This window comes from Hippocampus comes, unplaced genomic scaffold (assembly GCF_001891065.2).
Source record: "Hippocampus comes isolate QL1 unplaced genomic scaffold, H_comes_QL1_v1.1 scaffold104, whole genome shotgun sequence".
NCBI classification, from domain to species: Eukaryota; Metazoa; Chordata; class Actinopteri; order Syngnathiformes; family Syngnathidae; genus Hippocampus; species Hippocampus comes.
The window spans coordinates 1,427,081-1,444,832 of NW_017806072.1; the positions used below are offsets into that span (position 1 = coordinate 1,427,081).

The window sequence follows — 17,752 nt, forward strand, 5'->3', positions numbered from 1 at the left end:
CCAAAGTAGCCAGGGAAAAACAACGCAAGGATGGGGACAACATGTAAACTCTGCACAGGCCTGAGCCAACAGTAATATCTTCATAAAGGCAAAATTTTTGATTCCAATCCTCTACTGGATATTACATTGTGCAAGAGATTCTAAAATATATCAGGTTTGTATGACCCATGAACCTCAATTACCACTGTGAGGACATAAAAAGAACTGTTTTATTAAGGATGTACCAATTCACAACTGGCCGGATAATTTGAAAAAAAAAATTAATAATCCGATGGCCAATTAAGAGATCAATTTAAAACCGTGTTAACTCGAGGGAACTATTTATTTAGATTTTCAGTTAACTTTATGAAATGCTGCTTACCCTGGGAACGCTGCACGTTTTGTTTTTGTTTGAAATCAAAACAATGTGGTGGCCCAAAACAATGTGGTGGCCCGGTGGCGGACTGGTTAGCGTGTCGATCTCACAGTGAAGAGGTTGTGGGTTCGATCCCGGCTCCGGAACTTCCTGTGTGGAGTTTGCATGTTCTCGCCGTGCCTGCGTGGGTTTTCACCAAGTACTCCGGTTTCCTCCTACATTCCAAAAACATGCACCATAGGTTAATGGAACACTCTAAATCTGTGGCTCAAAACTAGGGTTCGATCAAACCCTAGGGGTTCAGTGAATCGGTCTCAGGGGTTCGACAGAGCCTCTGCCATGGAGGTTAACCCTCTCGGACACACCCGACTCAAGATGTCAATTAGTTATGACACACCCACTTGGCCATCACTGGTTGCAGATGATCACATTACATTGCTTGTCCAATCAGTGCTGCGGGAAATTTAGTTCGCTCAGTAGTCACTGTGTGATTGTTGTGATAGTATGTCATACAATTTAAAAAACCTATACTTATGCCATGTCATTTTAATTTTTTTTTCTGTTTTTAATAAATGTCTTGAATTTGTAAAAAATCCTATTTTTATTTTTCACTAATGAAGGGTTCGGTGAATGTGCATATGAACTGGTTGGGTTCCGTACCTCTAACAAGGTTGAGAACCACTGCTCTAAATTGTCCCTAAGTGTGAGTGTGAGCGCGGATGGTTGTTCGTCTCTGTGTGCCCTGCGATTGGCTGGCAACCGGCTCAGGGTGTACCCCACCTACTACCTGAAGACAGCTGGGATAGGCTCCAGCACCCCAAAACAATGAAAATAAGTGAAAGTTTAACATTTCTGTTATTATAGTCTATATTAATTTTGGAAAATGTAGTCACTGTAACAAACTATACGGACGTAATGACTTGTTTAAATTTTCATGTAACCTTTTAAGACAATGATGACAGAGTTTTCTTGACCGTTTTTTTTTTTTGTTGAGAATGTTAAAGAATGTTTAAAAAAACATTTTGCAAATGTGAAAATAATAAAATAAAAATATGCTTTAAGACATTTCAACATACACTTGAGGAGTTTATTTTATTTTGTAAAATTTGATTGCAATATTATCACTTTTACTGAAAATAAATATCGGCTTCAAATACAGTATCAGCCTCCTTGACTACAATAATCGGTATCAGCCCTGAAAAAAATTACACATTGTCATTTATTAATATCATAAGCACTGAACACCACTTGACATTCTTTGTCCAAACTTTACAGCATCATTAAATGTTGAGTCAGCTGCTTTTCCAGTTGAAGAAAATCTTCATGCGGTAAAAGATAATGCTGAATTGTTTCTATCACATCTGACTCAGTGTTGACCTCATAGTCCTTCTTGTTCTTAAAGGGTAGATGGCCAGCAAGCTCGCAGAGAGCAACGTTGAGAGCGGACTCCTCTTTGGTACCAAAACAAGCTACTCTGGGCCACACGGCGATGCGTACGCCTTTTCTTAATAACTTGTCATCCTCTGCACAGGGTGGGCATCCTCTGGTCATGAAGAGGTTGTGAGCAACATTGGCCTCCATTAGGTAGTCAGTGACATGACAGATGGCACTGGCAACATCCTTCACTCCCTCTGATTCAGTGTAGAAGAGAAACCCTGCAGGAAATCCGGCTAATGCGTAAAATCCTTTTTCAGGAAGAAGCGGCCGGACGGACATGTATTCAATATTGAGCTTGTGCTTCAGGTAATATCCATGGAGGTGTAGATGATTGACAGATGCAAACGCTCCTAAACTGTTGAAGCCCATGCGAAAGGCTGGATCAGAGCTGAGCAGCACCGATTCGATACCAACTTGAATTGCAGGCCTTGTGAGGATTTGAGGGAAGCAGCGTGCTGGATCTGGAACAAAAAGACAATGTCCAAACTCCAGAGGGCTGACATTGACCAAGACAACTGTCTTGTAGGGTAGACTCCCAATTTCATGCCCATCCTCGGACTCCTTGATCATCTCAAATATGATCTCATCTGGATTGACCTTGTTGAAATTAAACTGTTTGGCGTTGAAGTCTTGCTGAATACTGAGGATCTCCTGAGGCTTTCTTCTCTCCATTCCTCTCTTGACATTTAACTGGGCCACAAAACCGCATGTGCCAGGCAGGACACGTGTTTGTAAGTCTCCCAAACGGTACCGAAAGAGTCCCCTTTCCATTCTGTCCGTCCATCCAGTTTGAATGGCTGAATCGAACCTCGATTTACATGCCGACAGGGATACGTTATCAGTATTGACGCGTACATCCTGTATAAAGTCCTGGTTCCTGTAGACAAATTGGACTGCCATGGGTGGTTCTAGAGATGAGCTAAGTTATCAAAAAAATAAATAAATAAAAATAAAACGAATGACGTTTCACGCCACTTGTGCACAAACATGCTTGCGTCATCTTCACAGTCGTCCAGTTCAGTTGAATGCCATCTGTTCAGTTCTCACCCATCGGATAAAATGAAATGAAAGTATTTCACTTGGAACACAATAACAACAAATATTCAACTAAGCTGTATATACTACAATACAGGCACGTCACACAAAACACTTTACATACAGATGAGCACGTTTTAAAAATGTTGATCACTTGTTATTTCCTGGTTAGTTACGCTATTCTTCTTCGTTGGTATTTGTATTTCCGGTTTGAGATATCAAAATAAAACCTATTTCATATTTTTCTGACCGGGGGTTACAGTTTAGTTCCCATCATCTCGATAAGATAAAGTGAACAAATGTGTCATCATGATATTAATGACACCATTGCATAGGTACGGTCAAACAACGCGCTTTCCGTACACCTTAATACGTTTGTTTTTAACATCAGCATGGCTCCGACAACATCGTGTTCCGTTAAATGTTCTACACTGGCGCTTGCATTTTCTTTTTGGGATGCCAAAATAAAAGTTTAACTAATGGTTTTACTTCACCCAAGATTGCAGTTGAAGAGTGCGTTGAACCAATGGATCAGAAATCGACATACGAACATAATTTTAATTTTGGTGTACTGTATTGTTTCAGCTCTATGTAATACTGATCTTGTTTTAGAACACTGGCCTGTATTTCCATAACTTGCTCTGTGCATAAAAATTCCAGTGCATCCGCACAAATGGTAAAAATATAACATCTCCATTTAAAAAAGAAAAAAAACCCTTAAAATATGTTTCATCATATCAACGTACGTACAACAGATGGTCTGGTCGCATTTTATTTATTTATTTTTTGTCGAGTTACGTTTGCTCTTGTTTTGTAATCTATGCAGGTTCAACTAACTTGAGAAGATGCAGCAGCTGGTCTGTCAGTCATGTGGCTATTTTCGCAGCTGAGTAACTGCATGCATTTGGTGATAAAGCAGGCAGTGACTGCTGGAGTTGTGTCTGAGCAGGCTTCATTTTACATTATCTCGAACAACGTTGAGTTGAATTAGGTTTTTTTTTTTTTGTTTCTTACAAGGGCATGAATCAGATAAGGATGGAGGCAGGAACTGACAAAGAAGTAAGTCATTTTTTGTTGTTTTTTTTAACTTCCACAGAAAATATGACAACATTGTACATATTCTAGTCTCGCTCTCTCTCTCGCTCTCTCGCTCTCTCTCTCTCTCTCTCTCTCTCTCTCTCTCTCTCTCAATGTTGTTTTTGTCTTGGGCAATCCTTTATTTTTCGGCTCTTTGGGATTAATATGAATAGTTGTATGTAGTTAAATCTGTCATTATGAAAAGTTAAGCCTCGGCTACCATATACAATTTCTATCGATATTTACTTTTAAAAATACCATGCCCCACTCGCCAGAATGCATATTAAGGGTTTTTATGAGATCATACAGGAATTAAGCAGCGGTGCTTTAATGTAATTTCACTGACAAATGACAATTGTATCTATTTTGTAGACAGGAAATGAAAGAAACGATACAGCTCAGACCCTTAATCTGACTCATGATACTCATCCTGAGTCATCCACCTCTGCCAGTGTTGAAGGTATGCAAGGCACCCATCTGGTCATCATGTCGTTTTCAGAGTCAGCATGCATTCATAACAGTGTATATAAAATATTATTATGAATTCAAGATATCCGCAAATCACTGTGGGAAATTATCATAATTGGCCTAACGTCTCACATAATGTTTTCTTTATTTGCTTTGTTTTTCTATAGGACAGATCACCAGGTCGGTTGAAAGGAGCACACTAAACCCTAAAGAGCAGTCCACTGATGCAGCAAAGGCCAATGTTTTAAAACCAACACTTCAACTGGCTTTTACCACATTCACAGTGAAAAATGGTGAAGATTTGAAAGTAGACATACCAGTGCTTGGGAATCCAGCCCCAAAGATAGAATGGAAAAAAGATGGACACACAGTCAAAGAGACATCCAGGCTGCAGATCTCAATGACATCATCAATGACAGTTTTTCATATCAGAAACGCGACCAGGGAGCACGTTGGCCAATACTCCATCACAGCAAGCAACGATGCCGGAAACTATACAGGAGAAATAACAGTGGTCGTTCTTGAAAAGCCTGACCCACCCAAAGGTCCTGTGAGAATTGATGAGGTCAGTTGTGACTTTGCGTCCATTTCCTGGGAGCCACCAGAATACACAGGAGGCTGTCAGCTTGACAATTATGTCGTGGAGAAACGTGACATTACTAACATGGAGTGGCAAACAGTATCAGCAACGACAGTGCGAACCACAATCAAAGTCACCAAACTAAAGACTGGTAATGAGTATCAATTCAGAGTGTTTGCAGAAAATAGGTATGGAAAGAGTGCAGCCATCACATCTTCAATTGTACTTGCACAGTACCCATTTAGCGTGCCTATGGCAACTGGTACACCTTTTGTGTCCACAGTGACAAAGTACAGCATGTTAGTTGAATGGGCACCCCCAGCCAGAGATGGAGGTAGCGCTGTCATTGGCTACCACCTGGAACGAAAGGAGAAAAACAGTATCTTATGGACCAAGCTGAACAAATTTGCCATACCTGACACCCGATTCAAAACAAGTGGCTTGGAGGAAGGTATTGAATATGAATTCAGAGTCTTTGCTGAAAATATTGCTGGACTCAGTCCATCGAGCAAGATATCTGACTGCTATGTGGCGAGAGATCCCTGTGATCCACCTGGTAAACCTGAAGCTGTTGTTATTACAAAAGAGACTATCACACTCCAGTGGGCCAAACCTGGCCATGATGGTGGCAGCTCCATTACAGGCTATATTGTTGAAAAGAAAGAGCTTTCAGATGGCCGGTGGATGAAAGCAAACTTCACCAATGTTATTGAAAATCAGTTCACAATTACAGGTCTGACGGGAGGCCACACTTATGAGTTCAGAGTAACTGCCAAGAATGGTGCAGGTGTTTGGAGCAAACCCTCTGAAAGTATAACCATCCTTGCTGAAGATGTCATTGAAGGACCCTCTGTGTTCATGGACCCCAAGTTCAAGAATACAATCGTCGCTCAGGCGGGCGAAACATTTACAATTGAAGCCGATTACTTTGGAAAGCCACTTCCCGAACTAAGGTGGCTGAAAGATGGTGAGGAAATCAACAAATCTACACCAAGGACAGATGTAAAAAACACCCTTACTCATACAACACTGACTATCAGGGACTGTACACGAGTGGATGGGGGACACTTTGTCCTGAGCCTCACTAACGTCGATGGAACAACATCTGTGCCAGTTAATGTGAAGGTACTGGATCGACCCGGTTCCCCAGACGGACCTTTGAAAGTGAAAGCTGTCAGTGGTGAAAAATGTAATCTTCATTGGAACGCTCCTTTAAATGACGGCGGTGCCAGTGTTTCACATTACATTGTTGAGAAAAGGGAGACAAGTCGTGTTACATGGACAGGGGTCGATGCCCTTGTTGAAGCTCTCAGTTGCAAAGCAGCAAAGCTGACACCCGGGAGAGAATACATATTCCGCGTTTGTGCTGTGAACAAATTTGGTGTAGGGGAGTTCCTGGAATCCGAACCTTTCATTGCACAAAATCCTTTTCAAACACCCAGTGCGCCTTCTACCCCTAAAGCCAGTGCTACAACTGAAGACTCTGTAATGCTGACGTGGGAAAGACCCGAGTCGGATGGGGGTTCTGAGATTGATGGCTACGTCCTGGAGAAACGTGATAAAGATGGTGTTAGGTGGACTAAATGCAACAAGCGAAGATTGAATGACTTGCGTTACAGATGCACAGGACTCACTGAGGGACGTTATTATCAGTTTAGAGTATCGGCAGAGAATACTGCAGGTGTTGGTGCACCCAGTGAGGCAAGTGATTATATTAAAGTGTGTCATACGTCATATCCTCCTGGTCCCCCTACCAACCTCAAAGTGACTGACCATTCGCGCAGTACTGTTTCTCTATCCTGGTCCAAGTCTATCTATGACGGTGGAGCTCCCATTACTGGATTTGTTGTTGAGATGAAAGAAGCAGCAGATGATGAGTGGATCACATGCACAGCAAACACAGAAGAAACAAAAGACACCATAAAAGGTCTGAGACAAAATGCAGAGTACAACTTTCGGGTACGTGCAACAAATGCCAATGGAGTTGGTGAGCCTGTGGACTTACCAGGGTCAGTGGTTGCAGCTGACAGACTGGAGCATCCTGAAGTGGAGTTAGACCCAGCTTTGAGAAAGCTCGTTAGTGTTCGAGCCTGTTCAACATTATGTCTCAATGTCGCCATCAAAGGAAGGCCAGAACCTGAAGTCCAGTGGTCAAAGGAAGGTGGTCCTCTCAGTGAGCGTGCGCAGACAGAGGTGACAGGCTCCTCCACATTGTTGATGATTGAAAATGTAAACAGAAATGACACTGGGAAGTATGTATTGACCGTTTCTAACTGCAAGGGCTCTAAATCAGCATTTATCAACGTTCGAGTGTTGGATACTCCCAGTGCACCAACAAACCTGCAAGTGAAAGACGTCCGCAGAGATTCTGTCTTCATCTCCTGGGAGGCTCCTCTCATTGATGGAGGAGCAGTGATCTCGCATTACGCCGTGGAAAAAAGAGAGGAGGCGAGAAAGGTGTTCACAAGTGTGTGTAGTAACTGCACAAGGAATTTATATAAAATTGACAACCTCCAGGAGGGATGTTTTTATTATTTCCGTGTCTTGGCTGTAAACGAGTTTGGAAGTGGACAAGCAGCGGAAACAGTTGAGCCTGTTAAAGTGTCTGAAGTGCCTCTTCCTCCTGGGAAAATCACACAGAGTGATGTCACCAGTGATAGTGTACAACTTTCTTGGGAAAAGCCAGATCATGATGGAGGAAGCAAAATTACATGTTATATCGTTGAAATGCAGGCAAAGGGACATGACAAGTGGAGAACTTGCTCTGAGAGTAAAACACTGGAAACAGTCATTAATGGACTGACAAAAGGAATGGAGTATTTCTTCAGAGTTAGTGCTGTGAATGAAAAGGGTAGGAGTGAACCAAAGCTCCTGTTGACGCCTGTTACTGTAAAAGACACAAGTGCTCAACCTGTTATTGATTTGCTGTCCACCACATTCAGTGTGAAAGCAGGTAATGATTTAAGGATTGATGTGCCGTTCAAGGGTGCACCACAGCCGACAGTAGTATGGAAGAAAGATGGCAACATATTGAAAGAGACCTGCAGGGTAAATGTGTGTACATCTGTTATGTCATCTCAAATCATAATCAAAGATGCAACGAAGATAGATGTTGGCTTGTATCAGATAACCGTGACCAATTCCGCTGGAACTGCATCTGCTGAAATTCATGTTAATGTTTTTGAAAAACCTGGACAACCATGTGACTTCACTGTGGAAGAAGTGAGCGCTGACTTTGTGGCTCTGATATGGCAGCCACCGCAATATAGCGGGGGGTGTCAAATCTCAAATTATGTTGTTGAGAAGAGAGATACAGGCAGCGCAATATGGCAGACTGTGTCAGCCACCGTTGCCAGGACGTCTATAAAAATATCCCGTCTGACACAGGGCACTGAATATTACTTTCGTGTTGCTGCAGAGAATCGCTACGGGAGGAGCCCCTTTGTTGAGTCTGAACCTGTAGTTGCCCAATATCCTTTCAAGGTTCCAAGTGCACCAACCAATATTTCTGTTGTGAGTGCCTCCAAGTCTGTCATAGTCATTACATGGAACCCGGCAAGCAGTGATGGCGGCAGCCCTATTCTTGGCTATCATATTGAATGCAAAGATCAAAGTAGTATTCTCTGGACAAAGTTAAACAGAGGTCTAGTGACCGAGAACAGATTCAAAGTTACAAGTATTGAAGAAGGACTCATATATGAGTTCCGGGTGTATGCTGAGAATATTGTTGGTGCGGGTCCCCGCAGTAATGCCTCTGAGCCTGTTGCAGCGAGAGACCCGTGTGATCCCCCACACAACCTGACAGTCTCCAACATAACAAACTCTTCAGTTTCCCTCTCATGGGAGAAACCACAATATGACGGTGGGGCTAAAATAACTAGTTTCATTGTCGAGCGCAAAGAGCTTCCTGATAGTTGTTGGCTCAAGTGTAACTTCACCAACTTACTCGACACCTTTTTGGAGGTGACTGGTCTCACGGAGGGTGAAGAATATGACTTCAGGGTACTTGCAAAGAATGCAGCTGAGCTCTTCAGTGCGCCTTCTGAGACCACAGGACCTGTCACTGTGCAGCATGATGTGGAGCCACCTAAAATTATCGTCGAGGACAAATTTCGACAGGTTTTGGTTGTCAAAGTGGGTGATCTACTAAGAATAGATGCTGACATCTCTGGCCGCCCCAACCCTACAGTGTTGTGGTCAAAGAATAGTAGAGCTATTGGCACGAAGGGTAGGGTTGAGATTACAGCAACAAAGACGCATACATCTCTGATAATCCGGGAAAGTGTTCGGAAAGACTCTGGACAGTATATTCTGACCCTACAGAGCAGTGCGGGTACTGCATCTGTTGCGATTACATGTAGAGTCTTAGACAGACCGGGCCCTCCAGCTGGACCTCTGCAAGCGTCAGGACTCACAGCAGAGAAACTCACCTTATCGTGGGGACCGCCTCATGAAACAGGCGGTGCAGAGATCATGCATTATATCGTTGAGAAGTGTGAAACCAGCCGTGTAGCCTGGACTCTTATTTATGGTGACTTGACGGCAACTACTTGCAAAATAACTAAGCTGCTCAAAGGAAATGAATACCTCTTTAGGGTGAGGGCAGTGAACAAGTATGGTGAGGGGGAGACTTTGGAAAGTGATCCCATCAAGGCAGCAGACCCCTTTACCATCCCATCTGCTCCAACGGATGTTGAGGTCACAAGTACAACGAGTGATGCGATGACTATCTGCTGGAAGAGACCAGTATCTGATGGCGGAAGCCGAATCAGCGGGTACATCATTGAGAAACGTGACAAGCAGGGCATTCGTTGGCTGCGTGTAAATAAGAAGCCTGTGTACGACCTACGAGTCAAAGCCTCTGGCTTACATGAAGGATGCGAATATGAATTCCGTGTTTTTGCAGAGAATGCTGCAGGGATAAGTGAACCCAGTATACCATGTCCTCTCACCATGGCAGAAGATCCAAAGTTTCTGCCTTCCCCTCCTGGAAAGCCTACGATACTCGATTCTTCCAAGTCCTCAGTCACTCTGTCATGGAACAAGCCACTGTTTGATGGTGGAGCACCTGTCACTGGGTACAAAGTTGAATTCAGAAAATCTACTGAAAAAGTATGGGCAGTTGGGACTCATAACACAGATAAGACAGAGTTGAAAGTAACTGGGCTTACTTCAGGTGTAGAATATGTGTTTGTTGTTAGATCAATAAATAAGGTAGGCATCAGTGAGGCCAGTCCTGAAACAGATCCTTTTGCAGCTGTGGACAGAGAAGAAGAACCCAGGTTTGACATTAGCACTGATATGAAGAAGACCCTCCATGTTAAAGAAGGAGGCGCTTTCACGTTCACCGTGCCTTTCACTGGCAAACCTGTTCCCTGTGTCACTTGGGAAAAAGCAGATGTGGATCTAAGAATCAGAGGACTGATCAACACCACCAACTCCGTCACCTCCATTACTGTGGAAAAAGTGACTCGCGATGATACAGGCAAATACATAGTCAAATTGCAAAATGGTGTCGGGAATGCCTCTTTGACTCTAAGTGTGAGGGTTCTGGATTCCCCTGGTCCGCCAACACATTTAGCTGTTAAAGACGTTACCAAGAACTCTGCCACAGTTACTTGGGACATCCCTGAGAATGAGGGAGGAGCCTCCGTTAAGAACTACCTTGTTGACATACTGGACATCAGCAGAAAAGGATGGACAAGACTCACGAACAGATGCCACAGGTTGTCCTACAAGGTGACTGACCTGGAGGAGGGAGGGATCTACTACTTCAGAGTCACTGCTGAAAATGAATTTGGCACGGGCGTTCCGGCTGAAACGAGGGAAGGAACAAGAATGACAGGTAAGGTCTGAAGAAATCACATTAATAATGTTGCCTTTACTATAGCAGGCTTTATCTATCAAAATAAGTTGGTCAGTCAAATGGATCTCAACAGAGAGAGAACTGTTCGGATGTGATTAAAACAGTATGTGCTGTTTTAATCACATCAGAACTTTATTCCACTGTATTCTGTTGTGTAATTCTCTTTTTGTGTATTTTATTTTAGATTCAACGGACTGGGAAACAAACCCGGGTGCTTAGCTTGTCTCTCCTCCAGAGTTCAGCTCCACTCTTCTGCATGTTGAGTAGATTGCTGAGCTATTTAAACTTGGTTAAATGTCAAAAAATAAAAGTTATTTGAATTCACACATATTGTGTTGTGGTCAAGTTAAAATGTTTCTTGAATTTTAAGTGAACCCATGTTGCCTGCACCAAAGTCAGGCCAATGTACCACAACCATCAATGAACTGCCACCAGTATTGCAAAACTGAATTTTCTAGAAAACCTACATTGTCCTGTGATTTGTTGGCGACCAGTGTATCCTGCCTTTTGCCCTAAGTCAGCAGGGATAGGCTCCAGTCAGCTTTGTGACTCTATAAGGACAAACACTGTCGAAAATGGATGGAAAACCAAAATCTAAAAATCTAACGTGTCACCGGCTCATCAAATAATTAATTGATTACGAATTAATATGTACCTGTATTAGCAAATGTCACTCATTTTACCTGAACGCCTCACGGTTGCTACTGGTTATAATTTAGGAATTAAAATTGCACAGTATAAGTTTAAATCACACATCTTCCGTTCCAAAGGTTAGGGTTTAAATTTTTTTCATTTCACTTTATTCATCCCAATATTAAGACTTTTATTATCATTTCTGTCAGGATAAACTAAGGTGTCACATTATTCTTGTCCTATACTATATGACTAGTTAAATCACAACTTTGTTCTCATAAATTATTTTGAACTTTATTCTTGTAAATGACAACTTTTTCTCATAATTTTCAGATGTTTTTTCCTAGTAAAATTACACATTTGTTATTGCAATTCAACAACTTTTAAAAGATACAGGAATAACATTGGAGCATTGGAAACAAATCTCACTTTGCCTCTTAACGTTCCAGTCAAAGGTAAAGTAAAAAAAGAAAAGACTGACGAATCCTACAGTATTCGCTATTATTTATTTAACAATATTACTTACGCGATGAAAACACAAAACAATACAATAAAAGGAGAAACGTCTAATGGTTAGGAGAATAATGTCGTAATTTTCCAGTTTCCTTCAGAAATGTAAACCCCGCCGACGGTAAAGGTATATCCAAAAGATTCGTAATTTAGGACGACTTCATTGACGCAATTCCATTTTGTTTTTGTTGTTACTGTATTCGTATTTTTGTACCCCAAAAACAGCACACATTCAAACAAAGCACAGTGTCAATAACCCCCAGAATATCCAGAAATGTCTTTTGAGGCTTTAGTAACCATATTGGCTTCTTGTAGCATGTGTTAGCATGTGTTGGACTTTGGCGAGGAGCTGCGTTTGTAGCCTGTCAACCAGCATGAAAGGGTTAACATGATCACCGGAAGTAAAGTGGCATCGCAGTACAGTATTTACAAGACAAAACTTTAACGTCGGGAAAGACTGTACACGATGGGGACAACGGCGAGTCAACTTGGAAAGGATTTGCTCTCAGAATATCAAGTAAGTGGCCAAATATAAGAATCCTAAACAAAAAAACACGATGCCGTCCTGACTGCCTAACGTTAACTGGGTGACGCTGAGCTGCCATTCTGCCAAACACTTGTTCCACCCAGCAACGTGAGACAACTTCAAATATTTTAGCTGACTCCATCAAGAAGAATCCAATCTTGGACGCCAATTTAGAATTTGAACGGACAGTGGCGTCTCATCATGTTGAATCCCAAGTTATCTTACTAAATGTAAAGTAACATGTTGCTAACAGTATGTCCTGTATGATTTCTTTTTGTGCGTGTATGTTTGTGGTAACTGTCATCCTACTTCTAGGAGCTGACGTTTTTAACCAAACAAGAAATTCTTCTGTAAGTGACCATTTTTATGCCACGCGCTGAACGTATTTGCTATTTGAATGGCAAGATTCGTACGGTTGTGCTCATCGAACCAGGTATTATGTTGTGGCTTATTTCCAGGGCACATAAAAGATTCACTGAGCTGCTCACGAAAGATGAGAAAGACCTTCCAAACGTTAGAGTGCCCATGGAGAAGATCCTCACCCTTCCAGAACTCAAGGTAAAATAAATAAATAAAGAAAGAAACACTCCTCATGGTGAAAGGTGTATCATGTTGTTTGGAGGAAGTGCCCCAGTTATTACTGAAACTGCAGTGACCTTTGTACTTATTCCTGTTTCAGTCCAACCCCTTCAGAACGAGGATCTGCCAGGTCTTTTCAACATCTATAGTGAAAGATGGGAGCCTCACCTTTGAGGACTTTCTCGATCTTTTGAGTGCCTTCAGTGACTCGGCAACATTGGAAATCAAGTCCCACTACGCATTCCGTATATTTGGTAAACATGTTTGAAAAAACTTTGTGCATGAGATTACCAAAAGCATATTTGATGCTATTTTATCATTTTTAGACTTTGATGATGATGGAACGCTTGACTGTGGTGACCTGGAGAAACTTGTCAACTGTCTGACTGGAGAGACGGAAGACACAAGACTAACCCCTGAGGAGATGAGACAGCTCATCCACAATGTGAGTGAGATTATGCAGTATAGACCCAAGTGCTTGAAGTGGGAAAAAAATAAATGCTGGTATTCCCCTTACTCGACTTTTGCCAGGTGAAGTCGGCGGTTAAATAAAAGCCAAGGGTCACTTCGGTTCTTGATTTTGTGCTCATGGTTTTCAGTTTGGTTTGGTATACCTTGACTTTAAAAAAAAGTATTAAATTTTCTTGTAGTTAAACATTAAAGTATGTATTGAACGTATTATTTTGAATTACTATGATTAATATTGGGCCGGTGGTCCAGTGCTTAGTGTGTCGACCTCAAGAATATAGAGGTACTGGGTTCAATTCCAGCTACGGCCTCCCTGTGTGGAGTTTGCATGTTCTCCCCAGGCCTGCGTGGGTTTTCTTCGGGTACTCCGGTTTCCTCCCACATTCCAAAAACATGCATGACAGGCTGATTGAACACTCCAAATTGTCCCCTAGGTGTGAGTGTGAGCGTTTGTCTCTGTGTGCCCTGCGATTGGCTGGCAACCATTTCAGGGTGTCCCCCGCCTACTGCCCGAAGACAGCTGGGATAGGCTCCAGCACGCCCCTCGACTTTTGTGAGGATAAAGTGGTTCAGAAAATGGATGGATTAATATCTAAATTACTATTGTTTTTCTATCTATGCCTATCTATTCTATATATATATATATCTATATATCTATTGCACATAGTGGCAAGCATAACCAGAGATGGGCACTTTACCCCATTTTGCTGGTCCATCCTTCATCCGTGACCTGGTCACCCTTCTGTCATTGTCCCTCCTTCCTTATTCACAAAATAATAGTCTTAATAATCTCATGTGAAGGCCCGCTAGAGGCTAAACGTGAGAAGTCCTGCTATGCCGTACTGGCCCACTTTAAGCACTGCACAACAACACAAACAGATTTGTAATTTGTAAAATTACAATACTTTCTAATGGATGTTATTTAGATTCTTGATGAGTCAGACATTGACAAGGATGGAACCGTGAACCTCTCAGAATTTCAGCATGTCATTTCAAGGTCACCGGATTTTGTCAGGTGAGCATAAAAATCTAGCATAATTAAAAATGGTCGCCTTTGTCAAAACAATTTACTTATTTCAAAACACCTCTCCACAGTTCCTTCAAGATTGTGCTGTGAAGACAGAAGTTGACCACCCACGTATTGTTTAATCAGTTCTACAGAGTAGTTACTTGCTGTAAATTATATATGGTTTTACTGACTTTACTATTTTATATAAATCACCCACTTGTAATTTTTCAAACTGTTTCCATATAAAGTTTTACAAAATCAATAATTCAAGCTTTTTATTGAGTCTATACAAAATGCATTTAATTTCAGACTTAAAGTTGTCATTTTGTACAATACAGTGCAAAGCCCATGTATCGCAATGGGATTCGATAATATTTAAGAGGCAGCTACTTCCTCCTTGACTACAGCAGCAAAGGTATTCCACGTCCCACAAGTCACATCGACGACACGCATCTGTTGTTCCCTGAAGAACTCCACACGGCGCGGCTCATCTGAATAGGGTGTCTCGTATCCAAGCTGACCATATTGACCTGAGGGGAAAAACAAAGAAGTTGCCCCCACTTTAGTGAGTGAAAGTGTATATTACTCTTGCCGGGAATATTAAGTCTTGCACTCAAACTTACCCCATCCCCATGTGTAGAGGTCACCTGCAGCTAAAATGAGAAAGATCACATTGAAAACAAGTCCAAATATGAACCACTGTTCTCGTCAGGTCTTCTGGTGACCCAATGCGATGTCAAAAATCTCTTGTGTGTAAGTTTGATTGGTTAGTCTTTTTAATTTGTACTCCAAATTGTTGTGAAGTCCCATAGAATGTTGCTGGTGACACAGTTTTAAAGAAATCTATGCATGCTCTTAGCCTAGTTTGCACTACATGAAGCTTCTAATTTTAGTGTTTTCTTCGATTTGAATTATTTAAAAATGTGCAAGCTAACTAAAAACCCTGAAGAACAGATATTTAAATCAAATGGTTTGCTTATCACTGGTTGAAACAAATTGTGGACAGCCTATTGTAAAGACCCTCTTTCCAAAGACAACTTTATGCAGACATATGGAATGAGATTACTTACATGTCACAGCAGCTGTGTGTCGGGAACCGCAGCCAACCATCTTAATGTCACATGATGGAGTGACGTCCAGCAGTGCTGGGAATGCCTGGATCGATATAAACACTTCTTTGTCCTTCTCTCCCTCGGGTTTCTCTTTATATGAAGACAAGTCTGTAACATAACAGTTGACGAATCCATCAATGTTAAACTTAGCTCCATTTGGAAATATGTGTGTGCATACATACACCCCCCCCCCAAAAAAATATATACAGTATATTAATCCAGCTGTTTTCAATGATTCCCAGCAAACCACAGGCATTGCGATATAGATATCCTTCGATAGATAAATGCTGTTTATTGTTCATGTTACATGTTGTTTTCGGTGCTCATTAAAATCTTTTTTGTTGGGGGGGGGCGGAGCTTCTAGAACATGTTATATGTAGCTGAGATATAGGAAGCACTAAAATAAAAAGGTTTAAATATTCTGGTAACATAGTTGGCCAACCTGCTATTTCTTGACTAGTTGGATGATGCTCTGTCTTCCTTGCAATATGTGAGGGAAGTCCAAGCTGGCCACTCTCATTCCAACCCCACACATACATGTCACCTGCATCTGTTAATACATTTGGATAGTACCATTTACAGTATGCACATACCCGATTCCACTAACATAATTATGAGCTATTCTTACCACTGACGCACACAGTGTGCCAGCCTCCTGCAGCCACGCAGCTCATGGTCATGCCCCAGAGGGCCTCCACTACCCTGGGCTGCTCTTCATGCAAGAGGCCACCATGTCCTAACTGACCATGACTGTTTCAGTAGTAAAAAAATATATAAATAAATACTGTAATCTGTGAATCAGGCATTGGCACCTTTTATTGGGCCAAGGTATATATTTTACATGAGATGTTGGATGAACAGGTTAATTGTGTACTGTGCTCCCGAGTGGAAGAGCATTTAATTGTATTGCCTGTCCCGATAAATTGCTGGTATTGCGGGTTGGACAAAGAAAAATTGTATTATTTGGACAAATTAAGTGTCAATGGGAATCACTGGTGTAGATCAGTAATTGCAAACCAGCGTGCTGTGGGAAGTTATCCGATTTTCCTTGATTCGTGTGAAATTTGATCTCAACTACACATGAATTTCATTTGTTCGCAAGGTATAGTTATTCTGTATATCCACTGGCGTGCCTGAGATTTTTGGTAATGTAAAATATGTACCTTGGCTTAACAGAGGCTGACAAAGACTTTCTAGATGACCAAAAGTGACAGGTATGTGAGTGATACCTGCCCAGTCCCCAGGTGTACACAGTTCCAGAGGCACTGAGGAGAACGCTGTGCTCTGCACCCAGTGCCAGCCTGGTGGCTTTCAGGTGCGGCGATAATGGCCGGTAGAAGGGTGGTTTTAGGGCAATGTAACCATCGGGGATTAATGGCAGATTCGGAGGCGTACCTGGAAACCCGCAAAGTGGGGTTTCAGTCAAGGTTTTGCAATGTTGGGACAAACCCCCAAAGCGACCCAGAGGATGGCGCTATGATGAAAAGCGACTTCCTTTTAAACTAGACAGACTCGAGGAAGAACTATTACCAGTTCCATCGGATGGAGTTTTGACTTCCATGCTCCATACCGGGGTCTTCCTGTCGTTGTCCAAGTCCCATGACTCAATTCGGTCTGGAAAAGCGAGGATTAAGAAAGATTCCCCGACAACGGCGTCGGTGAACCCTGTCACACAAATTCCACTCGCCGCGTTGAAACCTGACAGGCAGCGGGTACCTGACAACATAGCGAGGTCCAGCGATTACTCAGCGATTGTGATATTCCATAAACGTCCGCGTTTGGAACCAAGTGACATATTTCGTGTGTCTCTCACCATTCGAGTGAAGGGTTGCTCTTCGACTCCAACTCGCTCCGAGCCCACTTATTTTCGTACGGCAGCTTCCGTCAACATGACCCTTCAACTCTATTGGCGTTATCACTTTAACTTCGTTGGCGGTGTCGTCGTCGTTAACACGTCCACCTACATATATCTGTCCAAAGGCGTTAAAGCCGAACCCGAACCAGCGCATTAGAACCGCTTTTAGGTTACTGTGCCTGTACAACGGCGCGGCACTGTGTTGCTTTCCGCAAAAATTGTGCAGTAATTCATGCGCATGC

At 42.3% G+C, this 17,752-nt stretch overlaps 4 protein-coding genes across 4 annotated transcripts; 2 read left to right on the top strand and 2 right to left on the bottom strand.

Annotated features, from left to right (window-relative positions):
• Window positions 1–1,437: 1,437 nt before the first annotated feature.
• On the bottom strand, window positions 1,438–3,297 carry gdpgp1 (GDP-D-glucose phosphorylase 1). Its single transcript, XM_019893915.1, has one exon. It carries the CDS (start codon window positions 2,690–2,692, stop codon window positions 1,625–1,627), a length of 1,068 nt encoding a protein of 355 aa, XP_019749474.1. The 5' UTR covers window positions 2,693–3,297; the 3' UTR covers window positions 1,438–1,624.
• Window positions 3,298–3,664: 367 nt separating this feature from the next.
• On the top strand, window positions 3,665–12,389 carry LOC109530361 (titin-like). The gene is made up of 5 exons (XM_019893994.1): window positions 3,665–3,886; window positions 4,277–4,364; window positions 4,540–10,797; window positions 11,003–12,088; window positions 12,287–12,389. Exons 1-4 carry the CDS (start codon window positions 3,848–3,850, stop codon window positions 11,035–11,037), a joined length of 6,420 nt encoding a protein of 2,139 aa, XP_019749553.1. The 5' UTR covers window positions 3,665–3,847; the 3' UTR covers window positions 11,038–12,088; window positions 12,287–12,389.
• cib1 (calcium and integrin binding 1 (calmyrin)) lies at window positions 12,317–14,800 on the top strand. The gene is made up of 7 exons (XM_019894002.1): window positions 12,317–12,478; window positions 12,803–12,837; window positions 12,946–13,045; window positions 13,167–13,320; window positions 13,393–13,511; window positions 14,461–14,549; window positions 14,630–14,800. The coding sequence occupies exons 1-7, from the start codon at window positions 12,428–12,430 to the stop codon at window positions 14,649–14,651; spliced, it is 570 nt and encodes a 189-aa protein (XP_019749561.1). The 5' UTR covers window positions 12,317–12,427; the 3' UTR covers window positions 14,652–14,800.
• A 3-nt stretch (window positions 14,801–14,803) lies between these two features.
• Window positions 14,804–17,684, bottom strand: rccd1 (RCC1 domain containing 1). Its single transcript, XM_019894001.1, has 8 exons — window positions 17,469–17,684; window positions 17,186–17,371; window positions 16,885–17,050; window positions 16,284–16,405; window positions 16,098–16,205; window positions 15,614–15,763; window positions 15,167–15,196; window positions 14,804–15,073 (listed from the first exon to the last, which is right to left on the bottom strand). The coding sequence occupies exons 1-8, from the start codon at window positions 17,662–17,664 to the stop codon at window positions 14,919–14,921; spliced, it is 1,113 nt and encodes a 370-aa protein (XP_019749560.1). The 5' UTR covers window positions 17,665–17,684; the 3' UTR covers window positions 14,804–14,918.
• Between the last annotated feature and the right edge of the window lie 68 nt (window positions 17,685–17,752).